The sequence below is a fragment of the Psammomys obesus genome, unplaced genomic scaffold (genome assembly GCF_907164565.1).
Source record: "Psammomys obesus unplaced genomic scaffold, mPsaObe1.curated_primary_1811, whole genome shotgun sequence".
In the NCBI taxonomy this organism is placed as follows: Eukaryota; Metazoa; Chordata; class Mammalia; order Rodentia; family Muridae; genus Psammomys; species Psammomys obesus.
Window position 1 is genome coordinate 17,010,318 of NW_026587216.1, and position 25,168 is coordinate 17,035,485.

A 25,168-nucleotide genomic window follows, 5' to 3' on the forward strand; every position below is an offset into this window, starting at 1 on the left:
CTATCTGCCTATTCTTCAAATCGGTTTTCATCCATCAAAGAGATGCTAATTATGGAAAATGACTAATAATCTAGCGCCCCAACCCAGTGATAACTACAAGTCCCATGATGCAAAGCTCGAGCCTAAACCTATCTACCCACAGTGCCTCCTGGGAGTTGAAGTCTTTTAGTCACCTACTTGGCAAACTAGATATCGCAGTCCTATTTCTGAGAAAGTCACTTTTAGTAATAAAGCCTGTGGAAAAACTGTCGATCCCCTGTGAGGAAATTAGATTCGTTCGGGCTACTGCTGAGACAGCGATCGACAACTCTAGCGTGAGCCTCCGAGGGAGGCGGTACCGTGGCGTGACGTCACTTCCGGGAGCGGCACCCCAGGCCAACCCTTCCCTCCGGTTCGCGGGAACCCGGCTGGGTGGCAGAGCTGAAGCGCTGAGCGGCTGCTCCGGTGCGGAGGGTCACGGTAGGTGTCCCGGGAAGGAGACGACCCGCCCCAGTGGAAGAGCAGCCGCGGTCCTTCACCTGAAGGCGCGGGGCGCGCCGAGGTAGGACGCGGGGGCACCTGCCGCCTCGGCGGCGGGAGGGCGGATGCGGGGTGGCTGCGGGAGCCCGACCCCGCCGCACCCCCCGGCTGCCCGGACACGCGGCCGCCCGCAGGGGTGCAGGAGCCGAGGGGTCGCGGCCCGCGCCCACCGCGCCGCCCTGCCCGCTCCCCTGGGCCTGCGTCCCGCCACCTGGCTGTCACCCACCTCGCCGGTAGCCCGAGAGCATCCTCCTGGGGGACACGCGTCAGGCGGCCCCCCAAGAACGCGACACGCCCTCCGGCGGCCCCGCGGCTGGAAGCCCCCGGGGCCACACGGAGGCCGTCCTTGACAGCCCGGGGCCTCAGGGGGCACCTGTCAGAGGCCAGCCCGGGGCGCGGAGAACCCTGAGAATCAGGCTCAGTTAGTCCTCGGGGGTGGAGGCGGGGGTGGGGGGCGGCGTCGAGAAAACACCCGAGAGGTGAGTAAGCAGCTCAGGTTTCTTGACTACTTCTCGGTGAGGAAGGTTGCACCGGCCGCGTGAGGTGAGAAGCCCTGTTCCAGCGTCTTCCCAAGTCCAGGGGAGATTGCTTGCTGCCAGTGGAGTTGAGTAAGAGTTGGGCTGGTAGATTCCCCTGTTGCTGTGTATAAACAGGCCCGTCATTTCCCCTGGTTGGGACTTAAATTTTCTGAGTTTATTATTTAAGGACGTAACGGGAAGTCATTACTTCTTTGTACTACAAAGTTAATCTGACATAAAATACAACCATGTTTTGCACCCTAGATTAATCTAGAAACTAAAGCAAACTTTTAATCATTTCATTTGGTTGACTGTAAACCTGATCACCCTTTTATTTTTCATTAACTCGATCAAGTTTACTTTTGAACGCTATCTGATTCTAAGTTTTATTTTATGTATTTATTTTACTCTCAGAACAGTTGTTGCTGGCTCTGTGGTACAGGTGTGTATCCCAGCACCTCTGGAGGCTGGAGGCAGATCAAAAGTTCAAGCCTACTTGGGCTACTTAGCAAGTTCACAAGCAGCACCTAGAGAAGTTAGCGAGACCCTATCTAAAAATTAACTTTTTTTTTAAGGAGAGAGGTTAAATACCTGGGTACCAAAATAAAAGAGCACTTCTTAATAATAATTTAAGGCTCTGTGACAAAAATCTTTTTATTTCCTTTTTTTTTTTTTTTTTTTTTGCAGGGCAGGAGTGGGGGCACAGTGGGGATGTGTTTGTATGTGTGTTGGGATTAAGTCCATTTAAAATGAATATTGCAAAAATAAAGGAAAGTAGACAAAAATGAAGTGTGTTATGGGGGTCAAGAAAAAGATATAAAGTAAATTTGTTTTCTTTACCGTGCAAAGGAGGCCGCAGAGATGATCAGATTAAAGGATGGTGTTAGGAGTATGTCTTCATTAAAAAAAAAAAAAAAAAAAACTGAACAAATTAAAAAGAACACTTTGTTTTCTTTTGCATTTATGGTCTAGGTTGAAGACTAATACTTCAATATGTCCTTCTCATTTTTAGATAGTGAATTCCTAAGAAGAAAATAATGAAGTGCACATTAGTTGTTCTTTAAGAGTTCGGACTCAAAGGTGTACAGGTTTGTTGCCAAGGCCAAAGAAGATGGCAACCCCTTACGTCCCAGTTCCTATGCCAATCGGAAATTCTGCTTCCAGTTTCACAAACAGCAGAAATCAGAGGAGTTCTTCTTTTGGTAGTGTCTCCACAAGCTCAAACTCTTCCAAAGGCCAGCTAGAAGACTCAAGTATGGGCAACTTCAAGCAGACGAGCGTGCAGGACCACATAGACGGTGCGCCCTCAGCCTGTGCCAGTCCTCTCATTAGGAGTAAGTTTACAGGTCCAGATTCTTCCATCGAATACTCTGCTAGACCGAGAGACGCTGAAGAACAGCACCCTGATGTGCTGAATTGGGAAGACAGACCTTCTACACCTACAATTCTGGGTTATGAAGTTATGGAGGAGCGAGCCAAATTTACTGTAAGTATTGGCTCTGCTGCGCACCAGGAACAGGTAAAAGATTGGTTTACTGGTGTGCTTAAGTGTGCGCTGATCAAGGCAAGCCTATACCTCAGATTCTTGACCACCAAATTCTGACCCTTTTACCCAGTGAGTTCTTCTGTGCTATTTTAGACCACCAGACATACCTCTGTAACTAGCACCTAGAAGAAGAGAAAACATTAGCACGTATAGAACTTCTCCATGCTCCCTGACAGTCAGTACCTACCCCACTCACCCAGTATTTTTCTGGGCATCTCTATTAATCTTCCCTTTGTTTGCACTTGACATGTGATTATTGAGCACATAGTCTTTGGGATCCAGTTTTGTTACAGCATTACGCTTGTGAGAGTCATCCTTAATCTTGCATAGATTTAGGGAGCTCATTTTGATTCCTGGTAATACTTGTGTTTTAAGGTTCTTTTAGACACCACTGCTGTGATCATTTAGTACTGATCACTTGGGAAACATATGTATGCATTTCCATTTGAAATCTATGTAGCAGTAAAGTGGCTAGTTCATTCACCCCGCCTTGGAAGACACTGGTGAGCCATGCTCTGTAGGGGCATTCCACGCAGTGTGGGGTGCCCACTCATTCCACACCTTCCTAGTGTTGCCTTTTCCTTCCTTCTTATTTTATGTGTTCTAGTTTATAAAGAAGGTGAATTGTCTTAATGACTAGTTAGATTAAAACATTCAAACCCTTTTTGGCTATTTGGATAGTCGCTTATACCTTCTCTTATACACCTCTGTTTTTCAGTTTTCTGTCTTCTAGACACACGTCCTTTTTCAGGTGTGTGTGTGTGCTGTGACTGCTTCTATCCTCTGTTGTCCCTCTTGGTACATGTGATCAGCATAGCTTTAACAGGCCCCAGATTCCTATTTTATTACTAACAGCCTCTTCTCTTGTTCCTTCATTTTTAAGATGTTCTCTCGCTGAGTGGACTAGGCTGTTCTCAGACTCGCCATGCTGCTGCCTCTGTGTCCCCAATGCTAGGATTAGGTCATGTCCACTACACCTGGCCCTGGCCAGCACTTCTTTAAAACCTTTGCCTCCTCTGGTGCTGTAAAGGTGTTGCCGTGCCTTTGTCTAGGAGTTTCTTGTTAGACCTTTCACATCTGCAAACTGTCCAGGAGTAACTCCATTGTCCACGCTATGATGAAAGGCCCAGCCAATTCTATTTTTCTCACTTAATCAGACTTTCATTTAAAAGCGCTTTTTACTTCCAGTATTGCCTGTGACATAAGGCATAAAGATGAGTCTCCTATGCTCCATTCTTGTCTGTTACCAGTTCCACAATCCTAATAAGTAAAGCATTTAATAGATCTTGTTACACAGCGCTCAAACTGTGTTGTTTCTCAGGATGGCCTGTGTTGTTCTCTGCCCTGTGCACTGGGTTTTTTTAGATTTATAAACCAGCCAAAGGGAACCATCATCTTCCCCGGTACTGTCTTCAAACATCTGGTGAACCCATTGCCCTAAACCTTTAATTCCTCTGGTAATGTTTTGTAGTTGTCTATGCAGAGGTCTTGCTGTCAGATATATGTCTGACTATTTGATGCTCTTAGAAGAGATGTATATTTATTTGTTTTCTATATTTTAACTAACCTTTTTTTGTTGTTCAAATCTGACTAGCTTTAGTATTTTGGGGTTTGGTATGGTTTGGTTTGTTTCTTTTCTCGTATTTTGAGACAGGGTTTCTCTATGTAGCCCTTGCTATCCCCAAAAGTCACTGGGTAGACCTGGCTAGCCTTGGACTCCTACAGTTCTGCCAGCCTCTGGCTCCCAAGTGTTGGGATTGTAGGTTTGGGCCAGCGCACCTGGCTTGGTATACATGCTTTAGTATTGCGTGTTCATGCATGTTGGGCTATATGTGTTTATCGTTCACCCTGCTAAAGTCACACTAGATCAAAGACTTGTTTTTGGATTTTCCTGCAGTAGTTTTTATGTTTATTCTGCCACTTTATGCTGTAAGCTTCTTCCTGGAGGAGAGGTTCTTCAAGAAAAACTGTTGGCATGATTTTTGCAGAAACAGTGTAATACAGGATGCAGTGATCATCCTGCTGGGATGGGCTGAGAATCTGCATGGAGCTATCATTCAGAACATTCTACCGATTATAACCTGATGGCTGCTTCCTTACATTTACACATCTTATGAAAGAATGTATACTCTTAAGAGTATGCTAGGGTATGAATGCTTGGGCCCACCTCACCTCCAAGGTGATGCTGCTAAGATGCAGAACCAAGCTGGTGAGATGGCATGGTGAGTAAAAGTGCTTGCAGCCAAGCTTTATAACCTTGGTTCTTTTCCAGGCCCCACACAGTAGAAGGAGAGAGCAGTTCCTAATTGGCACTCTGACCCGCACACGTGCTGTGGGATTTTGTCTTGGTCATACTTTAAAAAGTTATTGTGGTTTCTTCACCTCCATATATTTGAGTCTCTAAATGATTTCATATTTCTTGCATAAAAATTGTTGGATATACCAAGTAAAGTTTTCTACAAATGTTTGATCTCTTTCTTTCTCTACCCCTTTTTCTCCCTCTCCCCTCTTTCAATATCGCTTTTCCTGTCTTTCTCCCTTTCTCTCTTTCTAGGTTTATAAAATACTAGTAAAGAAAACCCCTGAAGAAAGCTGGGTAGTTTTCAGAAGATACACTGACTTCTCTAGGCTTAATGACAAAGTAAGTGGTCAACTCTCAAGCTGCCTTTCAGTTGTGAGGTATGCATCTGTCCCTGCATCTTTCTTCATTGTGTAACCTTCCTTGTAAGGTATCCAGTCTTCGTGGGTTCATGATAAAATCATATCGTTCATTTCACTATAATCATAGTGATCATTAGTGAAATGTCTAATAGAAATATACAGTTCACTGCATATGTATAAATAAATTGTTCTAATAAATATGAAATGCTTAATAGTACTTATAAGATTATATAGCCTCAAAAGTTTGAGGAAAATCTGCTTAATATCAGTATAATTAAAGGAAAGCGAAAAAAGTACATAATGTTAATATTAGTTCTGTTGCTGCCTACACTGTTAAAACTCTTAATAGTGGTTTAGAATAGGGGTGCTGTGTTCTTTAGGACCAGGCAAGCTCTCAGTAAGCTTTGGCCAGGCTGCACTCTTATCCGCTGTCTCTGGGGAAGCATCAGCTTCCAAGTTCATTCAGGTTTTGATCAGAGTTTAGTTTCTTGACGTTGTCGGACAAGGCATTTGTTTGATTGATGGCTGTCAGCCAGCGATCATTCTTAGGGTGCGGATCCATGCATTTATGTGGGTTCTCCATCTTTAAAGCTGCAGCCTGACTTTTTTAAATGGGCTAGTCAGAAGTCAAATAGATAATGCACCAGAGAAGATTCACAAAGCCAGCTAGGCAGTACTTAACTGTTTATGAAATGAGAAATGCAGATTACAGCTGCAGTGAATCTGACTCCTTACCCACCGCGATGCCTAGCAGGAGAAGGTGGGAAAGAGCAGGAGCAGGCACTAGTGTGGAGCAACTGGAATGCCTGCAGACACAGCTGTAGGAGACATCAAGATGCAAAGCAGAAAAGGCTTAGCTGGTTAATTATAAGCTTGTTTGGTGAATAATTTAACATAGTTCACGGTATAAAGTAGTGTTCAGTTCGTGTAATTGAGTTAAACATTCTCTCTCTCTCTGTCTCTCTCTTTCAGTTAAAAGAGATGTTTCCAGGCTTTCGATTAGCACTTCCTCCAAAGCGCTGGTTTAAAGATAATTACAACGTGGACTTTTTAGAAGATAGACAATTAGGATTACAAGCATTTCTTCAAAACTTAGTAGCTCACAAGGACATTGCTAACTGGTATGTAACAAATTGAAGTAAGAGATTATAAAATCATTTCAAAAACCAGTTTAACCTGAAGAATAAAATTAGGTCAGCTTCATAATGGAGGGTGGGGCTATAATTACTTCTCTCAAATACATGGAATTGTCTTGTTTTGTTTTAGTTGAGGATTTTATTTAGCATTTCATTTGTATTAAAGCTTTAAATGTGAAGAGAAAAATCTCAGTGTGCAAAATCCTCAAACTACCCAGCTGTAACTTAATTTTAGTACCCAACATTAGCAGTCATGTAGACAAAATGGCTCACATAATGCTCATTTTTGGTTAATGTAAAAATAACTTTGAAGCTAATATTTTTTATGTCTCTCCAAAGTAATATAAAAATTAGGAAGATAGACTAATTCATGTAGTAACGTAAAATTTCTGGAAACATTGAATAGTATGAAAAGAATTGAAGGGTTTTTGGTTTTTGGTTTTGTTTTGATTTTTTTGTTGTTCTTGTTTTGCTTCTGAATATAAGAAAATCCTTTCATGAATTACCATGTTTGAAGGATTTATGTTATTAGAAAAATTAGAGCTGTTTTTGAAAAAAAACAATGAGCAATAGCATATGGTATGTGTCTGCAGCTGTGTTGCTTTTCAAATAATGATGGAAAGTAACTGCAAACCCCCATCTCTTTCTCCGATTTTTTTCACTCCATCTTTATGTATATTGCCTTCAACCTTCCCTGAGACCTGCACACTCTTCATGAGCATCTTGCTCTTCAGTGTACAGTGCCTCAGCTTGAAGAATAGTCTTCAGACAGTTTTTGCCCAATTTCTAGTATCATTATCTATTCCAGACCATATGTTGTCTTTCACCCATCCCTCACTACTTTAATCTCTTCTCTTAAGTTTTAGCACTCACTCAGACTTGTTGACTTTTTCTCTATCACTGCCATGTCCATCCTGGAGCAAGCATGTCTCAACCTTAATTCTTGTAGTATTTCCTGCTTATCTTCCTCTCCTCGTTCACACTTCTTTCCATAGCTCACTAGAGCCTCTGATCTTATTGCAGTGCAGTTTAATGAAATCATTCTGGCCCCAGCCTCCTTGCCTATCTTTCCAGCCATGAGTTTGTTCTTCTCCATTCACCCATTCTGTGTGCATGTGCCATATCATCTCCTCTTCCTCTAATGTTATCCTGCTTCCCAGTCTTTAAATATGCTATATCCTGCAAAGGCAGCATTTCACATTACTGCCCCACTGTGTCTCCTGTACATCCCAAAAGTTTCAACACAGGCTTCACATCATTATGTAACTGGCCTTTTTGACTAGCCCCTTGCCTTTCCACCACCAAAACCAGGGTCTCCTCTTTTTCATAATTTTTGTGGGAGCCCTTCACTGTCTTGAAAGTTGTCTCCTAATGCTTTAAGACACCTGTGGTGCATAATGAACATCTGTCTTCTGGGTAGGATGGCATTGGCTTTGTACAAGTCTTAAGAATTGAGAAAATAGCACTTAAGTCATAACCAATACAGTTTAGTTCTCATGGCACCAGTTACAAAAGGCTAGTTGCTACTTGACTTTCATCACATTTTGGGTTGCACATTATTTTTGTGATTATTTGGGCTTGTTTCTTTCACCAGATTGTAAGATCTAGTTATGTGATTATTTTATTTACTGTGCAGTCCCATGCTTTGCATAATACTGACTGAGTCAGTTCTCAATATCTCTTGGATGGATGGATGGATGGATGGATGGATGGATGGATGGATGGAGAGATGGAGAGATGGAGAGATGACAGAACTGTTAGTATTCTATTAGAAAATTAGAATTCTATTAGAATTCTAATAGTATTCTATTAGAAAAGGGAAGTTTGTACAAATGAATATATGTGTGTGTGTATTTCTCAAAACACAAAAAAAGAAAGATTATCATTAATGCCAGGATAAAAAAAAGCAGTAGTGAAAATTAGTACTAGAAAAGGCCTTTAAAGTTTATCTTATACTATACCATAAAGAAACATTGTAAGATAAGAAATCTATTCATACTTTCTCTTTTGTCTTGACCCATAATCAGTAAGCCTGATGTCTTTGTACTAAAAATGTGCTAAATTATACTCTATGGACCACTTTAAGTAACTTTTTTTATAATCTTATTTTTAAGAAGCAAAATGTATATTTAGATGCATATTTTTTTAAATTACCAATTACAGATTTCAGTCACTAAAAGTTAGGCATTGCAGCCAGGTGTAGAACAGAAGCCTGGAATATCAGCATTTGGAAGGTAAGCCTGGAAGATTGTACATTTGAATTAAGCCTAGACTACCTAGAAAGTCCATGTCAAAAACAAAGTAGATGAAATAAAATCAATCAAACTACTTATCACTAAAAAGAAAAAGAAAAATGTAGATCAGTAAAGAACATATTCCTTACATGCACAGGGCTCTGGCTTTGAACTCAGAACTGCAAATAAAAAAGAGTAGACTTAAACTAGGCATAGCAGCACAGACCTTTAATCCAAGCACTTGAGGAAAAGGCAGGCAGATCTCTGTAGGAGTTCGAGGCCAGGCTGGTTTATATAGTGAGTTCCAGGACAGCCAGGGCTATGTAGAGATAGCCTGTCAATAAAAAAAGTTTACTTTGTTAAGGTCTTCAAGATTCCTGAAACTAGAGAGTTGGCTCAGTGGTTAAGAGCACTTGCTCCTCTTGCAGAAGATCTGGTTTCAGTTCTCAGCTCTCACATGGTGGTTTGGAACCATCTATTATTCCAGTTCCAGGTGACACAAGTCCTTCTTCTGACATCTCTGGGCAGGAGGCATGCCCATAGTATATTTACATACATGCAGACAGAACACTTATACACACAAAATAAATCTAAAAATGTTTTTTAAATGATCTCTCAAAGAGCTCACTGAGCTTTGCTCAATTCAAAAATGTGTATTTTAGGAAAATGAACATTTCTTACCAAATTAAGTAGATGAAAGTTTTCATTCCTGAGTGAGGTATCCCAGAGGCAGAAAGATACACACTCACTTATAAGAGGATACTAGACCTATAAGATAGGATAAGCATACTAAAATCTGTACACCTAAAGAAACTAACAAGAAGGAGGACCCGGGGTAAGATGATGAATCCTCACTTAGAAAGACAAATGGGATGGACGCTGGAAGTAGGAAAAAACAAGAAACAGGACAGGAGCATACCATAGAGGGCCTCTAAAAGACTGCCCAGCAGTGTATCAAAGCAGATGCTGAGACTCATATTCAAATTCTGGGCAGAGTGTAGGGAATCATATGAAAGAAGGGATAATTAGTAAGACCTGGAAAGGACAGGAGCTCCACAAGGACCAAATATATCTGGACACAGGGGTCTTTTCTGAGACTAATACTCCAACTAAAGACCATGCATGGATATAACCTAGAACCTCTGCTCGGACATAGCCCAGGGCAGCTCAGTATCCAAGTGGCTTCCCTAGTAAGGGGAACAGGGACTGTCTCTGACATGAATTCAGTGGCTGACTCTTTGACCTCCTTACCCACCCCCCACCCCTACTCCCCGTGGAAGGAGCAGCCTTGCTAGGCCACAGAGGAGGACATTGCAGCCAGTCCTGAAGATACCTGATAAGCTAGGGTCAGATGGAAGGGGAGGAGGACCTCCCCTATCAGTGGACTTATAGAGGGGCAGGGAGGAGATGAGGGAGGAAGGGTGGGCTTGGGAGGAAATGAGGGATGGGGCTACAGCTGGGATACAAAGTAAATAAACTAATTAATATAAAAATTTAAAACAGTATTAAAACTTAAGAAGTATCTAGTTTACCTCAGCATGTCTTGGCCTATATCTTTTATCTTGTCTTACATCATCAGACATTTGGGTAATCCACTTAATTTATATTAGAAAATAGGATATTTTTCTTTGTCATGAAGTATACATTATTTTTTTCTGAATGATATGTAGCATTTATCTTACAGTGAAAGAGGTTCCTTAAATTGTTAGCATGAGATAGTGAAGAGAAGGATTATTCATCTGTCATAAGAGTTTGTCCCATAACTTCTTGGCCTCGTGTTCTGTTGGGAAATTTGGCTTTTGTTTGAATGAAAAAGGGAGGTTTGTAAACTGCTGCTATGTGTGATGCAGATTAGTAAAGTAGAGGCACGGGAAGGAGGGAAGTACTGGAAGTAAGGTTGAGATTGGGGGTAGGAAAATGTATGGATCAGGAAGGAAGAATGAGAAAATGTATAATAATTCCGAGGCTGCCAAAGAGCTATTTACAAATTCAAAAGCTGGTGGTATTCCCCTGCTTTATTTTTGCATTGTCTATCCACCTTTGAGGACTGTTTATTCTACAGACATAAATGCTGCCTTCTCAGCCTGTCAGAGGCTGAATTACTTGTAGCGATTCTGCAGTCAGTAGTGCTGCTCCTGTTGCACTCGGTGCACGGATTTCAATGGTCTCTTCAGGCTCAAGTCACATAGTAGAGGGAGGAAAGGAATTCACTGTTCAAAGACAAGACTTTATTGTACTTAAAAACATAGGTGAGAAAGTCTTTTATTTTTTTATGCTGAGAAGGGAAGAGAGGAAATTCCTCCCAAGGGAGAAAGAACAGATAAAATTTCTGTTCTTCTTTACGATAGATCACTACAAAGAAATGGATAGTTGTGTACCATATACTCCCAGCACTCAGTAGGTGAGGCAGGAGGGTCTCAATTTTTCAGACCATCCTGGCCTAAATGAGAGACCCTGTTTGTTTGTTTGTTGTTTGTTCATTTTTTATTTGGGAGTATCAAAGTGTTTGCTCGGTAGTTAATAGCACTGACTGCTCTTCCAGGGGACCTAATTTCAAATTTCAGCACCCCTACAGCAGCTGACAAATATGTGTAATTCCAGTTCCAAAAGGATCTAACACCCTCTTTTCTTCTCTAAGAGCAGTGTGTGTGTGTGTGTGTGTGTGTGTGTGTGTGTGTGTGTGTGTGTTACACCGATGTACACATGGGCAAATACCCATCATACACATCTAAATATCAAGAAAATCAAAAGTAAACAAAGATCAAGTTTAGTGTATCTTTATATAGCCAACTAATTGTTCATGTATTAAGTTATTCTCTCCTTTCTGATAGACTGTACACACTTAACTTTCTGATCACCTGTGCTATTGATCACCCGTGCTATTTAATGACAGCTATTGTCATTAAACAGGTAGTAGCTCTTAGTAGTTAGAATTGCTTCAACTGCAACAGGAGAAAGTGGAGGGAAGATGAAAGAAAATTAAGAACTCTTAGTTTAAAGTATTGAGAATATTGTTTTCAGCACTGTTGATAAAACACAAAGCAAAAGCAAAAACAGACTGTTTCCATGATAACAGGATTTTATTAGAAATTTTACCTGTTCAACAAATATTTACTTAGAGCTTATTGTATGAAAATATGGCTATACAAAGATGAATTGGGTGCTGGTCCTGTATAAATCTAAGTGAGAAGATATGACCGGAAAAGTGATAATGGAAAGAAATATATCTTTTAGTGAAGGAAATGTCATGACTGGCTGACATTTGAACTAGTCTCTAAAGAATTAATGATATTTGGACCATCTTTGAGACAGTGAAGAAGGATTTGCCAGATGAAAGAGAATTTTCTAATCAAACTACAGAAGTAAAGCCTGCAGGTTATATGCTGGGAACAGCACAAAATTTGGTTTGTCAAAGTAAAGCACATTTATTTGCACAGTCTCAGTTAAGACACAGCTGTGTCTTAGGTTCTTACGCTGGCATCATAGCACCATTGATGCACCACAGCAATATTTACTATTCTCTGTTCTCACAAGCATGTCCATGTTTTTCTCTTTTTAAGCTCTTTCATCTCCCAGTTAAACCTTAAGAAATCCTGTGAAAAGAAGCTTTCAGACAGTAACACCAGACTTAGCAGAGAAGGGGTGGGAAGGGACCTAATGAGAAACTCTTGTGGATAGTACTAAATCACCTGAACCATGAAGATGAAGAGTCAGGTTGAGGTGGGAAAGCTGACCCCAGGATAATAGCCAGTGTGAATAGAGGCCGATTAGCATGAGACACAGCTTTAGATACAAGGATCTAGTTCGCTGGAGTCTCAGGAAGAAAATTAACACTAGGCAATTAATTGCTTTATGCCAGTTCTGAGAACCTAGCTCTACTCCATCTGTAGATGGTATGTTGAAATATTCTGGCTCAAAAAGGACCAAACTGGTTTGTAGAGGCTCTAGTGGGTGGAAGGTGATCAGACTGTTGCACCACAGCTCCCACTACTTCAGAACTTCCCTTCCACCCACAATTCTCATACACTGTGACTGTCCCGCACCAGCCGGGCCTCCTCAGTCTTCTTCAGTGTTATGGGTAGTGTCTTTTTCTCTGAAGTCCCTCTAATACTTTTATACCGTGGCTTTTGTGCCAGATTTGGTATTACTATTTTTAGTATACTTAGATTTTGTCTTAAGAGGCAAGGTTCTGCTATATAGGCCAGACTGGCTTCAGACTTAGAATCATCCTGCCACAGCAAGTGAAGTAGAAAGACCATTTAGCTGCTAAACTATTAGTCTTTCAAACACTGGGAAAGTCTAAAGAAATAAATAATCTATAAAAGACAAAAAAGGACAAGTAACAGTAAATATAAGGTAAAGGTTTAATGATAAGATATTTTATTAGGAACATAGTTTAAAAGTACAATTGAACTCTTAAGAGCACCTTTTTAAGAGAATTAAAAGATTCAAGTTACAGTACAGAATCCATTAAACCTATGTCATTTAGTGGAGAAGTTTCCATGCTGCTTTTCATAGTGGCTGTACCAGTTCACATTCTTATCAGCAGTGAATAAGAATACCTCTTTCCTCACATCTTCCCCAGGACTGCTTATTTTCTTGATGAAGCCATTCTAACTGGGGTGAGATGGAATCTGAAAAAAGTTTTAATTTGCATTTCCCTAATGGCTAAGGAAGGTGAACATTTTTAAGTGATTATTAGCCATTTGTGTTTCTTCTGAATTTTTGGTTCAATTTATTTATTATTAATTGGTTTTAACTGCTTTTTTTTTTATTTATTTCACTGCTGTTGTTTTTAACTGCTTCTGTATTTCATCCCAACTTTGTCCTGTCAAACCTAAGAACAGTTGCTTTCCTATGACTCACTTGTATCTAAATGTAGGAAAGATGGATAGACAGACAGACAGACAGATAGATAGGTATGGTTATAATTCCTACACTGGAAGACTGATGGTCCTGTTCTACTCTGTGCTCTTAAACCAGTTGCAGTATTCTAAATGCCAGAACTTGAGAGTGGTACATGCAACTGAAAATGTTCAGAGAAGTGGCCTAAAAAGAAGTATTTAACCAGGGTTGGGGATTTAGCTCAGTGATAGAGTACCTGCCTAGTAAGCGCAAGGCCCTGGGTTCTCTCCTCAGCTCTGGGGGAAAAAAAAAATTAACAGAAACAAAACATAAGACAAAATAATTTTCAGCTAGAAAGGGGCATAGATTTATACAAGACAGATGTTAGGTCCATCTCTACCACATGCATTATGTCACTGAGAAGGTCATTTTTCTGTCTAGACTTTGATATCATTTCTGAGATAGAGAAACGAGTATCTTGCCTTCCAGAGCAGCTGTGAGTGTGAGAGTGGTATGATTCATTGTGAAAGTGTGAGTGTATTGGTGTTACTTCTAGGATATTAAGCATTAGAGGAAATGGAGTAACATCCTTAATGCTTGGTGTTATCATATAAAAGATTTGGTGTTACCCTGAATGGTCCAAAGAGCTGAACAGACACTCAGAGGTGCCTTGGGGAGACAAATTACTGCTTAGTAAAGAAAATAACTGATTTCACCCACAGGGTGGTTTCTGTAAAAAGACAGAAATGAAGTATCACCTGTTGTTGCCTGAACAGCATAGTAGGTGGTTCAGCTACATCACTTTGCAATTCATTCATGATCATGGATGGACATTTGCTTTTTCTCAGCCTCCCTGAACATGTGTTCTTTCCACATAGTATTGGAAATATTTAACAGTCTACAGTTTGCTTACCATTTGCTTCTTTGCTCTGTCTTTTATGTTCCTATTTTGCTCTTGAAGAGATCTCACTGAATAGCCAACTTATGTCTTCATGATCACACAGCCTTGTCATTATAAACCTCTCTGGCCCAATATGACCCCAAAGCCCCATTATCTTTTCAACATGGGGTGGTGTCTCCTTTATGTAGTGTGTCAATTAATCATATTCTTGTCTTTTACAAATAAGAGAACTTTAAACTGCATGTATATGTCAAGTTATGTCTCAGGCTAAAAACTGCTATTTAGAAGAAGAGAGCATGTTTAAGAGGAAGTTTGATGGGCTGCCATCTTAACCCATAGTGAGGAAGTTTGATGGGCTACCATTTTAACTCACTGCCGATGACACAAGTATATCCATGGGAGTATTTCATTATATAAAACATTTGATAATTAAGGGATGGTCAAAATTGTTCCTTTTAATATCTTCAGGGAAATATGTACATGAAATAATAAACATAGCAAGGGCAGTTGTTAAGGTATTTAAGAGTAAAGATTTTTCAGACCTTAGTAGCTTTTCCCCAAGAAGAGTACAAATTAAGAATCACTTTCCTTCATAGCAAGGTGACAACTATTCAGCTGTTGATACTAAGGCTTCTTTGAAAGTCAGAGTGAGAATGGCCACTGTTGCTGTTCTCTACTGTTATTCTGAATTGTGTTGATTGTGATATGGTTTCTATATATCTACTGTAAACTTGCAATTTTTATTTATATTTGTAAGATCCTATGAATAGCATAATACCTTTATATCTTCTGTAGTTTGATGTTTGCATGTGGCTGCTTATGTGAATACATTTTTATATTATCTGCAAAACTGTTTACCTCACACATTGTATAGCGTCAATGTACCTTTTGCTTTCTGCTGTCTTTTGTAAACCTAGTTGTATGCCACCTAATTTTTTGCCTTTGAAAAGCCTTGCAGTGAGAGAATTTCTTTGTCTGGATGATCCACCGGGTCCATTTGATAGCCTAGAAGAAAGCAGGGTAAGTGCTGTATTATATGTCATATGAAAGAGGAATAAATAATACAGTACAAGTACTACAGTGTTTCTTGGATGGATTAGCAAACAGCAATATATTATTAGTTCAAACTATAGTGGTTGTATTAAGACAGCTTTTAATGTTTGAATCAAAAGTTTCTTTCATTGAAATACATGGATCTAGTTTAGTGAAATGATAAAAATTCATACATGGCATGTAATGAATGAAAATCTAAAATTCTTTCTACTTTTTTAATGCTTAAAATTAATAAAATGCTACAGGAATTAGATTTGTTTCATTTGGCAATATGATTTTATGATGATCATTCCTTTTCTAAGGCATGCAGGTGAGGGAACCCACTGTTACATTCAAATTGAGCTGATCTTCAGCGGGAGACAGAATTGTCTTGTTAGCAATTCAGCTCATGTTTGATGGTACTCAAATTACGATAATTGACGCATTAAAGTGGCCCGTTTCTTGAAGCAATAGGCTAGATTCACAAAACAGATTTGGTAATAATAGATTAGCTGGAATTTTATGCAAGTTTACCCCCAAATGTTTAATGGCATTTAAATGAAACAGATTTAATTGGTAGGCTTGTAGTTTTGTGCAGTTAAACTGTAGCACTTCTTTGTGTTAGAGTAAATGCTGTAGCTGTTTTAAAAACACTTTTATTGTAGTAAAATCTTCAGAAGCTGTATTCATTTGTTATTTTGTTATTCCATTGTAAATTTACAGCTTAATAGTTTTTAGTATTGATACAGCTGTGGAACCATCATTGTAATCTAGGTTAGAATATTCACATTCCCTCAAAAATTTTTCCTCAAAACCATCCCAAGACAACCTGTAATCTGCTTTCCTTTTCTATAGATTTGCTTTTTCTGTTTGTTCATGCAATAATGTGGGACATGTTTATGCATATAATTCACATACCGTGTACATAATCTTTTGTGCATACGATGTGTTTACATATTTTAATCTTTTCTACCTTTCACATAGCATGTTTGCAGGACATCCTATTTTATAGCTTCTATCACCATTTTTTAATGCATGCACCAATTTGCATTTCCTCAGTCACCAACTGAATGATACATTGTTTTCAGTTTTATTCCATCATAAGTCATTATGGACAATGACTTTTAAACACTGGTACATGCATGCTTTCCTTTCTCTTGAGTTGTTTCCTGGGAAAGGAATTAAGTTCTTGTAATGAATCCTGATGTTTAACTTTTCAAAGAAATTGATAAACTTTTCTAAACTAATGGACTGTTTACCACTAATAGTTTAGGAGTTTGTGTTTCTCCACACCATCACAAACATGTGACATTATATAACTTCCTTTTTGCTCCAAGATTGTTTTTCTTCTATACCTTGGATGGGTCATTTCTTGCCTTCTCTATCAAGCTAGAGGAAAATCTATTAGTCAGCCTTTAATTGTATTGTCATTTCCACATATATGATGGATACTTTTACTCTGTTTGGAACATCTGTGTTGTTGACCTTTGATAATCTGATTGTGGTGCATCAATACACAGCCCCTATGTTCATCACACTCAAGCTTTCTGAGCCTGGAGGCTGACGCTTTGCCTCAGGTGTGGAGGTGTCCTGCCATTACCTCCTCAAGTAGTTTCAGTCCCCTACTCTCTTCTCCCTGTGTCTCCTTGCAATTTTCATTTTGTTGTATGACTCTGAAATATTGTTGATTTTTCTTTAGTTACTTTTACTTGATTTTTTTTTCATTGTTTGCAAGACTGGATTGTTTCCATTGGTTTGTCTCCAAGTTCAGGGATTCACAGTTCTGTCCTCTCAGGTCTGCCACTCAGTATCTCTTACTAATTTTTATTTTAATCCTTGTTTTTTTTTTAATTCCAGAATTTTCATTTGCTTCTATTTGTCAATATTCTCTATTTACTGAAAAATAAATATACTTTAATACTTCTGGCTTTAGTGTATCCAACATACAAGCTGCTTCAAAAATCATTATTCTGTATACCGTTATTGAAGGTCATTTAGAGTTAGCTTCTGTTAACTGTTTAGGGTTTTTGTTAGTTTGTTTGCGCTGTGTAATTCTTTTATTTTCTGCATGTTAGCACTTCAACAACACTACAACCATAAAGAACAATTTCCAAGTTCTATTAACTGTTATTTTTCCCAGCTTGTGCTTGGTTTTTTTGTTTTGTTGTTGTTGTTGTTGTTGTTTTCATACTTCCTATCATTTTGTTGACTATAGACACTTGAATGCATTTAGCAACCTTCGGTCTGGTTTCTGCTCTTTGGCTGGTGTTACTGTCCTCCTCGTGTCCTGTGAGGCTTGTCTCTGCAGCACATGTAGTCACTGGATTTGGTTCATTTTGTTATTTTGACCTGGTGTGTTTGGGAAGTTCTGTTTTAGCTGGATAGTGCGTGCTATACAACAGCTGGCATGACTACTTCCTTATCTCATAGAGCTCATGGTTTCCATTCCTTTCAAATAGTGTTTATTCTCCTACAATACAGTTCTTAAACACTTTTAAGTTTTATATTTTTTCCTTTTACAAAAAAAAAAGATCTTTTAAATGTTTTTAATTCAAAATATGCACTTGGCTAGTTGGGAAAGAGTGGGAGTTGGCTTGTGTTAGGGTTTATGGAACTCCATATTATCTTGCACTAGGGACTGGATTATTTTTTTGGCAAGGGGAGCTGACCAGTTCATTGCTATATTGTTTGGAATGACCAGTTTAAATAAATCATTGAAGCTATATTAAGCCTATACATTCAACAGAGCAATGTGGAATGTAACTCCTACAATTTTTCTGTAAAATAGATATAGTTTCTCATAATTGTATTTGAAAATGAATATTTATTTAGAAATTCTCCACTGGCTCTTTTACTTAAACACAGAAATTACTACAGTGGTTTACAACATAGGTTGCAGTTTCCTCCAGCTGCCTCTTATTTAAGAAATGTGTAAAATGACAACAATCAACATCTTTTCAGTACAAGTTGAAATTAATCAAAAGATAAGAGGCCTACTTTTTCAACCTGCACCCTATTAAAAGAAGACATTTCTAACCTTCCAAATCCTGTTCCAAGGAGGAAACTAAGGCTGGGGTGTTATCTTGGACTGATCCTTTAAGAAATTCAGAACTGTACCTCTGTGGAAATAAATCACTGGAAAAAAGGAGGTTGGGGCACACTAACAGTAAATAGGTTGTGATTGAAGTGAGCAATAATAATCGAGTACAGTGGCACATAGCACTAGTAGGTGGACCAGTGCTGGATTTGACTTAGATGAAGACCCAGTCTCAACAATCAAAGAAATGTATCATGGATTCATATTTTTTAAAGGAAACATTAGGACTACAAATAATTAAAACCTAAATCCTTAGACTTTTTATCTCCCACTTAAATTCCAAGCTTGAGGTAGTCTGTAGTTTAGGAACTTAATTTTTATTGTTCCCAAGTTTGAGAAAACCAGAAAGGCTTGTGACAAATGTATCTGAGTTGAGACATGTTTTATAGAAGCTGCTGCTAGTCACAGAAGATTATGTACATCTCATTCATCATCACTTAACAGTCCAAGCCATTCAGAGCAGTTTGGGATTGCTTCTTTTCTAAGAATGCAAACTATTTTGAGGTTTCACTAAGGGCTAAATTTTTCTATCAGCATATTTTTTCTGATGGTTATTCTGAAATCGTAGTCCCTAGGGTACACCTTTTTTAAGATAACACTCCCTTGTGGGGATGGTTTTTAATCCTGGAAGAAACCCAAAGGTTTATAGAATGCTTACTTGTAGAGTAGAATTTAGCTTCACTACATTTAGAGAGATATTCCCTATGTTTGCTCTGTCAGTTGACGCGTCTTTTCAGCAGTGTGTTTTCCCAATGCTGCCTATTGGCGCTCATCTATAATATTATTACCCCTTTAATTCTAGACTGTGTGTCTTCGATAACAGCTGGAAATTCTGTATTAATAGCTACATGAGGTGCTTCTATAATTGTCCCATTATAATACTTCTTCATATTTTCTGTGATTTTTTTTAATTCAATACTCCAGAACACAAATGTTAACTATAATTTTTTTTTTATAATAAAACTTGTTTTTTATTCCAGTACAAGGCTTGGCCTTTCTTAGTGGGTGATCACTCATCCCAATACTGCTTATTGAAGTGTTCACCTTCCTTCATGAGCTAAAATTTCTCTGTAACAGAAATCATTCCCCTTGCCTGTTTGTAGCCAGTCAGTTCTGTTTGAGTTAGTGTCCCCTCAGGCCAGTTCCACACAGTTCATTACAGTAGCTTTAGAAGCATAGAGTCCACAGAGCAAGGTTCTCCATGTTGATTTTTTGTTTTGGTTTTTTTTTTCTTCAAAATTGGTTATTTATTCTTTCCTGGGAATTTTATAATCAACTTGTAAATTCCTTGAAAATCTTTTTGCATATTGCTGGGAATATTCTTCAGTAAAGGCTTGGTTTCTTTCTCTCCTTACACTTTCAAGACAGTATTTATTCTTAATCATTCTGTTAATAATTCTGTTTTATAATCTAAATTTTTTTCGATTGACTTTTTGGATTTTGTTTGTTTATTTCACATCCCTACTATATCTTTGTAGGTCCTTTTGAATTGTCTGTGTTGCTGTTTTCTTACAGGCCTTACCTCCACAGTTTTCCCTTCTGGTCCCTAATATCATGCATGACATTTTCCTGTATTAATGTGCTTGCTAATATTCATGGAGATTAATTGAAACCATCAAGTGTCATCGTTAGATGTTTTCTGTGAGCCATTGGTAGTTGTGGTTTGTTTGTTCACTTGTTATTGTCTCTTTTTGTGGCTAAGGAAGTTATTCCCTATTCTTAGTTTGCTATGTTGTAGGATGTATGTTTCTGTGTGCTTTTGATGGTTTTATTTATATTTGTAAGGATAACTTTATGAGGGGTCTTTTCTTTAAACAGCACAAATTATTCATAAGATTTTCATATGATAAAGAATTATTTATGAAATAAAAATTCTTTTATTTGCTGAATTTAGATGGTAATATTTTGGATCAAATTCCTGAATGTATTGTTTTTCTTTCCATCTCTTGGTAAATCTAGTATCAGGATTTTTCCAGTGACCTAAACTCAGGAATAGTTCCTCTTCTGCTGTTCACCCAACTACTTGAATACTGTTAATGGCTTTTGTTACCTTAGTCTTTCTTTAGATTATCAGAGTTTAAATAACCAGCTCTATTGTTTTTAGTAAATGGCTGTAGTTTAGTCAGATTATCTATTCTGGGGGGCATGGGAAACAATTTTGTGGGTTTTTTTTTAGAAATTGACGTTTTCATCATTTTAAAAATAAAGCCATGTACTCATCAGGGTATCGAAGGAGATGTTGAGACTCATAGCCAAACTTTGAGCAGAGTTTAGGGAACCTTATGGAAGAAAGGGGAGATAAAAAGACCCAAGAAGGGACATGAGCTTCACAGACAGACAGACAGAGACAGACAGAGCCAAAAAACCTGGGCCCAGGGAGTCTGCACCAACGAGGAGCATGCATGGAAAAGACCTAGACCCCCTGCTCAGATGAAGCCCTTAGGCTGCTCAGTTTTCAAGTGCATTCCCTAGTAAGGGGAGCAGGTGCTGTCTCTGACACGAATTTGGTGGCCGGCTCTTTGATCACCTCTCCCTGGGGGATGCAGCCTTGCCAGGCCACAAAGGGAGATGCTGTGGCCAGCCCTGATGAGATCTGATAGGCAGGGAAAAGGGAAGGAGGTCCTCCCCTATCAAGGGACTAGGGAAAGGACATAGGGGGAGAAGATGGGGGGGTAGGACTAGGAGGAGGTAAGGGGTCTCTACAGCCAGGGTACATAGTGAATAAGTTATAATAAATAATAATTAATTTAAAAATAAAGCCATGTAATGCTATTCTTCATTTTCTTACATGATATTCTATTACTTTCTCTGTAATTGTCTCTCCACTTTCAGTGTTTGCTACTGTAGTGTTCTTAATGATGAGAACTTACTGGTTCCCCTGGTGCCTGGGAACTGAGTTTCAATATAGTAGTAATCTAAAAAGACAAGAGTGAAGAACAAATTGTTTGGATTTTTACATATATGACTTTGATATCTGTGTTCCTGACTCTTTAGTAATACTTTTGAGAAAAGACTTGCTTTAGTACATAATTTTTCCTTTGCCTTCATGTTCTTTGTAAAGGCTTTCTGTGAGACTCTGGAAGAGACTAACTACCACTTACAGAGAGAACTACTTGAAAAGCAAAAAGAGGTGGAATCCCTGAAGAAGCTGCTTGGGGAAAAGCAACTTCACATAGATACATTAGAGAGCAGACTCAGGTGGGTCATGGCACTTCTAGTTGTAGTCTGGCTGTGCCGGCTCTAACACTGTAGGCTCCTAACACTCTAGGCTCCTTGTCCTTTAAATTTTAATGTGGCTCAGGAAACTTCTGACTCCGAAAGTCCTGGGCTCTTGGCCTACTTCCTTATAAACTGTTTGAATGTAGGAGGCTGAACATTTAAGGATAAGGATAAAGCTCTAGCTGATTAAAAAGTTAAGTGTTTTCATGATATACTAACTTCTAACTACAAGAGCTGGAGTTTGCCTCCTATTGGTATATGCTGAATGCATGTAGAAAAAAGTCTAAATTACTACCGCCGCTGATTTCACTGTCAGATCCCTCATTTTAGCAGTTAATTGCCGCATGACTGTATAGGCTAAGCTGCTGGAGGCTAAGAAAGCTGCATGTTTTGATGACAGTGAAGGCACACCTGTATCATTCAGAAGAAATAACTTTCTGTTGTAACACTTTTAGAACATTGTCTTTAGAACCTGAAGCGTCACTGTATGTGTCACGAGCAGAAGGTGGACAGATCCTAAGGGTGGAGTCCTCTGTACTTCAGGTCAATCGGGATGTCTTGGATGAAGAATCTAGGTATATAATTGACTAAGTTAGGGTTGCTATGACTGTGGTGAAACACCATGAACAAAAGCAAGTTGGGGAGGAAAGGGGTTAATTGGTTTATATGTTCATTGTTGGAAGGAAATCAAGACAGGAATTCAAATAGGGCAGGAGCCTAGAGGCAGGAGCTGTTGCAGAGGCCAAGGAGAGTTGCAGCTTAATGGCTTACTTCCTCTGGCTTGCTCTGCCTGCTTTTGTAGAGAATCCAGGACCACCAGCCCAGGGATACACCACCCACAGTGGACCAGACATTTCCTTATGATCACTAATTAACAAAATGCCTTATAGGCTTACCTTCAGCCCAACCTTCTGAAGGCATTTTCTTAGTTGAAGTTCCTTCTCTGATGACTTTAGCTTGTGTCAAGTTGACATAAAATTATCCAGGACAATAACATTTGCTACAATCTGATCATTTAAATCCAAAGAGTACTCTTTATGAACTTTTGTTACTATATCATGAATCTGCTCATCAAAGAAAGAAAGAAAAAAAGAAAGGAAGAAAGCCACCCTAGTTAGTCCCTAAGAAAAGAGTTTCCTGACCAGATAACTTTGTCTAACTGGCAAACTCCAGGACAGTAAAAGAGTTTGTCTTGGAAAATTAGGTAGAGGCCAGTCAGATGGCTCACTGAATAAAGGTGTTATCCTGGCCTGATAACCACCATCCAGTTCCTTGGTGCCACACAGTGAAAGGAGAGAACTGACTCTCTTAAGTCATGAGTACACACATACAATCTAAATAAATGCATGTAACTCTTAAATGGATAGCATATGAGGAGTGACACCTAAAGCTAACCTCTGATTACTACAAGCATGCACATACATGTTCATGCACACACAAATACATTTCTGATTAAATAAATGATTATTTTCCATTAAATGTATAAGTCGCCTTTCTGTGGGAAGATAACAGTAAAGTGAGAGCATGTATTTGTCTGTCCCCTTGTCTCCTTCACTGACATATCCTCTTTCTTTACAGAGCTGATAACAAGCCACACTTCAACTCTAGAGAAGCCAGAAATGCAATAGCAGACATAGAAGTCGCACAATTGGCATATAATGCTGAAGATGACTAACACACTGCTGACAGTTCCCTCCATTTCATCATTTCAGCAGATTTTCAGCAGAGAGCCAGATACCACCCTAAAAGACTGAAACAAAGAAGAACAGGAATGCACGTGTAAAAAAGTTTACATAAAGTTATTGTTGTTTTTTTTTTTTTTTTTTAAGTGATTGGAATAGGAACTATATTCACTGCTGCTTCTGTCTTTTATCCAGCATTGTATTTACTACACTGAAGAAAAAAACTAGTTAGAATTGTTATCAGGGCCCTTATTCTTAAATACATTACATAAATTATTACAGTGTCTTGCCTGTATATTGCTCTAAAGTACTGTGGTTGTGTGTGTGTGTGTGTGAATGTGTGTGCTTGCTTGTCTTAAATCACCAGTTATATTAGGTGAAAATTGCATGTTAGAATCTGGGTAACGTCTCTATCTCAGATATGATATGTATTAAAATCAGTGAACACACAGGGAAGATAAATATGAAACCAGTTTGAAATGTTGATATGTCTATCATCTCTATATAAAAATTGCTTATTTAAAAGAAGATGACTTTCTAGAACCAAAGATAATGTGTTTTGAAGAGCTGTAATTAGATAGGCAAAGAAATAAAACAGCCTTGATTTAAATGATGGTTAATTAATGTCAAGATGCTTACTGTAAGTGTGCTGCTTTATTAATATGTTATACTTGGATATTTTCTGCATAATCTTCAATTTTCTACCCATAAATTCAGTGGGGTTTGCCTCATTCAGAACACTACCTCTTTTTGCTAATCAAGGCATATTCTTTTCAAAATACATTACAGTTCTGAGGCAAGTGTGTTACAGAAAAACAAAATAAATAACCACATATACTGCAAAGTTCCCAAGTAGCTTGACTCCTGGTGTTGCATTTGTATTTCGGTGTATGTGAAGATGTTATGCTGTATTATGATTTTGTTTATAATGTATTTAGCCAACTGATGCACTTTATAATTAAACTCATTTGTGCCAAGTTCAATTGGTGAGTTTCTTTAGTAAGTAGAGTTAACTGGAAGGGTGATATGCCTTTACTCTTATTACAGAAGTCTCCCAGGATCTATAAGCCAGGCTTGTGAAATAGATATGCTTATTTCAGCTCAGTGTGCAGTTGTGAAAATGTCTTGTTTCATCTTGATGGTGTCAACTTACATGCTTTCCATTTCTACTGTTTGCATATTATTCTTAATGTACATTGTAATCACAATTCCATCTTGGAATCCCAGTTGGCATTGACTACATAAGTTTTCTAAAATCTGAAAGAACCTCCTGGAAGAATAGAATAAAATCTTCATTTCTCCTTTTCAGTATCTTTTTTTTTCTTTGTTTTGTTTTCTTTTTTTATTATTAGTTAACATTTTATTAACTCTCTATCCCGCTCCCTCATTCCCTCCCAACCCCACCCTCCCTCCAGCTCAGCTTCTCCCTGCCCCTTTCCAAGTCCACTGATTGGGGAGGACCTCCTACCCTTTCGTCTGGCCCTGTTTTATCAGGTATCTTCAGGGCTGGCTGCAAAGTCCTCCTCTGTGGCCTAGCAGAACTGCTCCTCCCTTGGGGGGTGGGGAGGCCAAAGAGCCTGCCATTGAGTTCCTGTCAGAGATAGTCCCTGTTCCCCTTACTATGGAAAACCAATTGGTTATTGAGCTACCACGAGCTTCATCCGAGTAAAGATTATAGGTTATATCCATACATGGCCCTTGGTTGGAGAAACAGTTTCAGAAAAAAAAAAAAAAAAAAAACCCGTGCCCATCTTAAGATACATATTGAGATAGAGTTG

At 38.9% G+C, this 25,168-nt stretch overlaps 1 protein-coding gene across 3 annotated transcripts; it reads left to right on the plus strand.

The window, feature by feature from the left end:
- Nucleotides 1–374: 374 nt before the first annotated feature.
- Snx16 (sorting nexin 16) lies at nucleotides 375–24,695 on the plus strand. Of its 3 annotated transcripts, none has more exons than XM_055603597.1 (8): nucleotides 375–459; nucleotides 2,050–2,523; nucleotides 5,138–5,224; nucleotides 6,217–6,365; nucleotides 15,311–15,380; nucleotides 21,551–21,687; nucleotides 22,164–22,283; nucleotides 23,287–24,695. In XM_055603597.1, the coding sequence occupies exons 2-8, from the start codon at nucleotides 2,149–2,151 to the stop codon at nucleotides 23,381–23,383; spliced, it is 1,035 nt and encodes a 344-aa protein (XP_055459572.1). In that variant the 5' UTR covers nucleotides 375–459; nucleotides 2,050–2,148; the 3' UTR covers nucleotides 23,384–24,695. The 3 variants fall into 3 exon arrangements, with proteins under 3 accessions (XP_055459572.1, XP_055459574.1, XP_055459573.1); XM_055603598.1 differs by lacking the exon at nucleotides 375–459 and adding an exon at nucleotides 470–541; XM_055603599.1 differs by lacking the exon at nucleotides 22,164–22,283.
- Nucleotides 24,696–25,168: the final 473 nt, after the last annotated feature.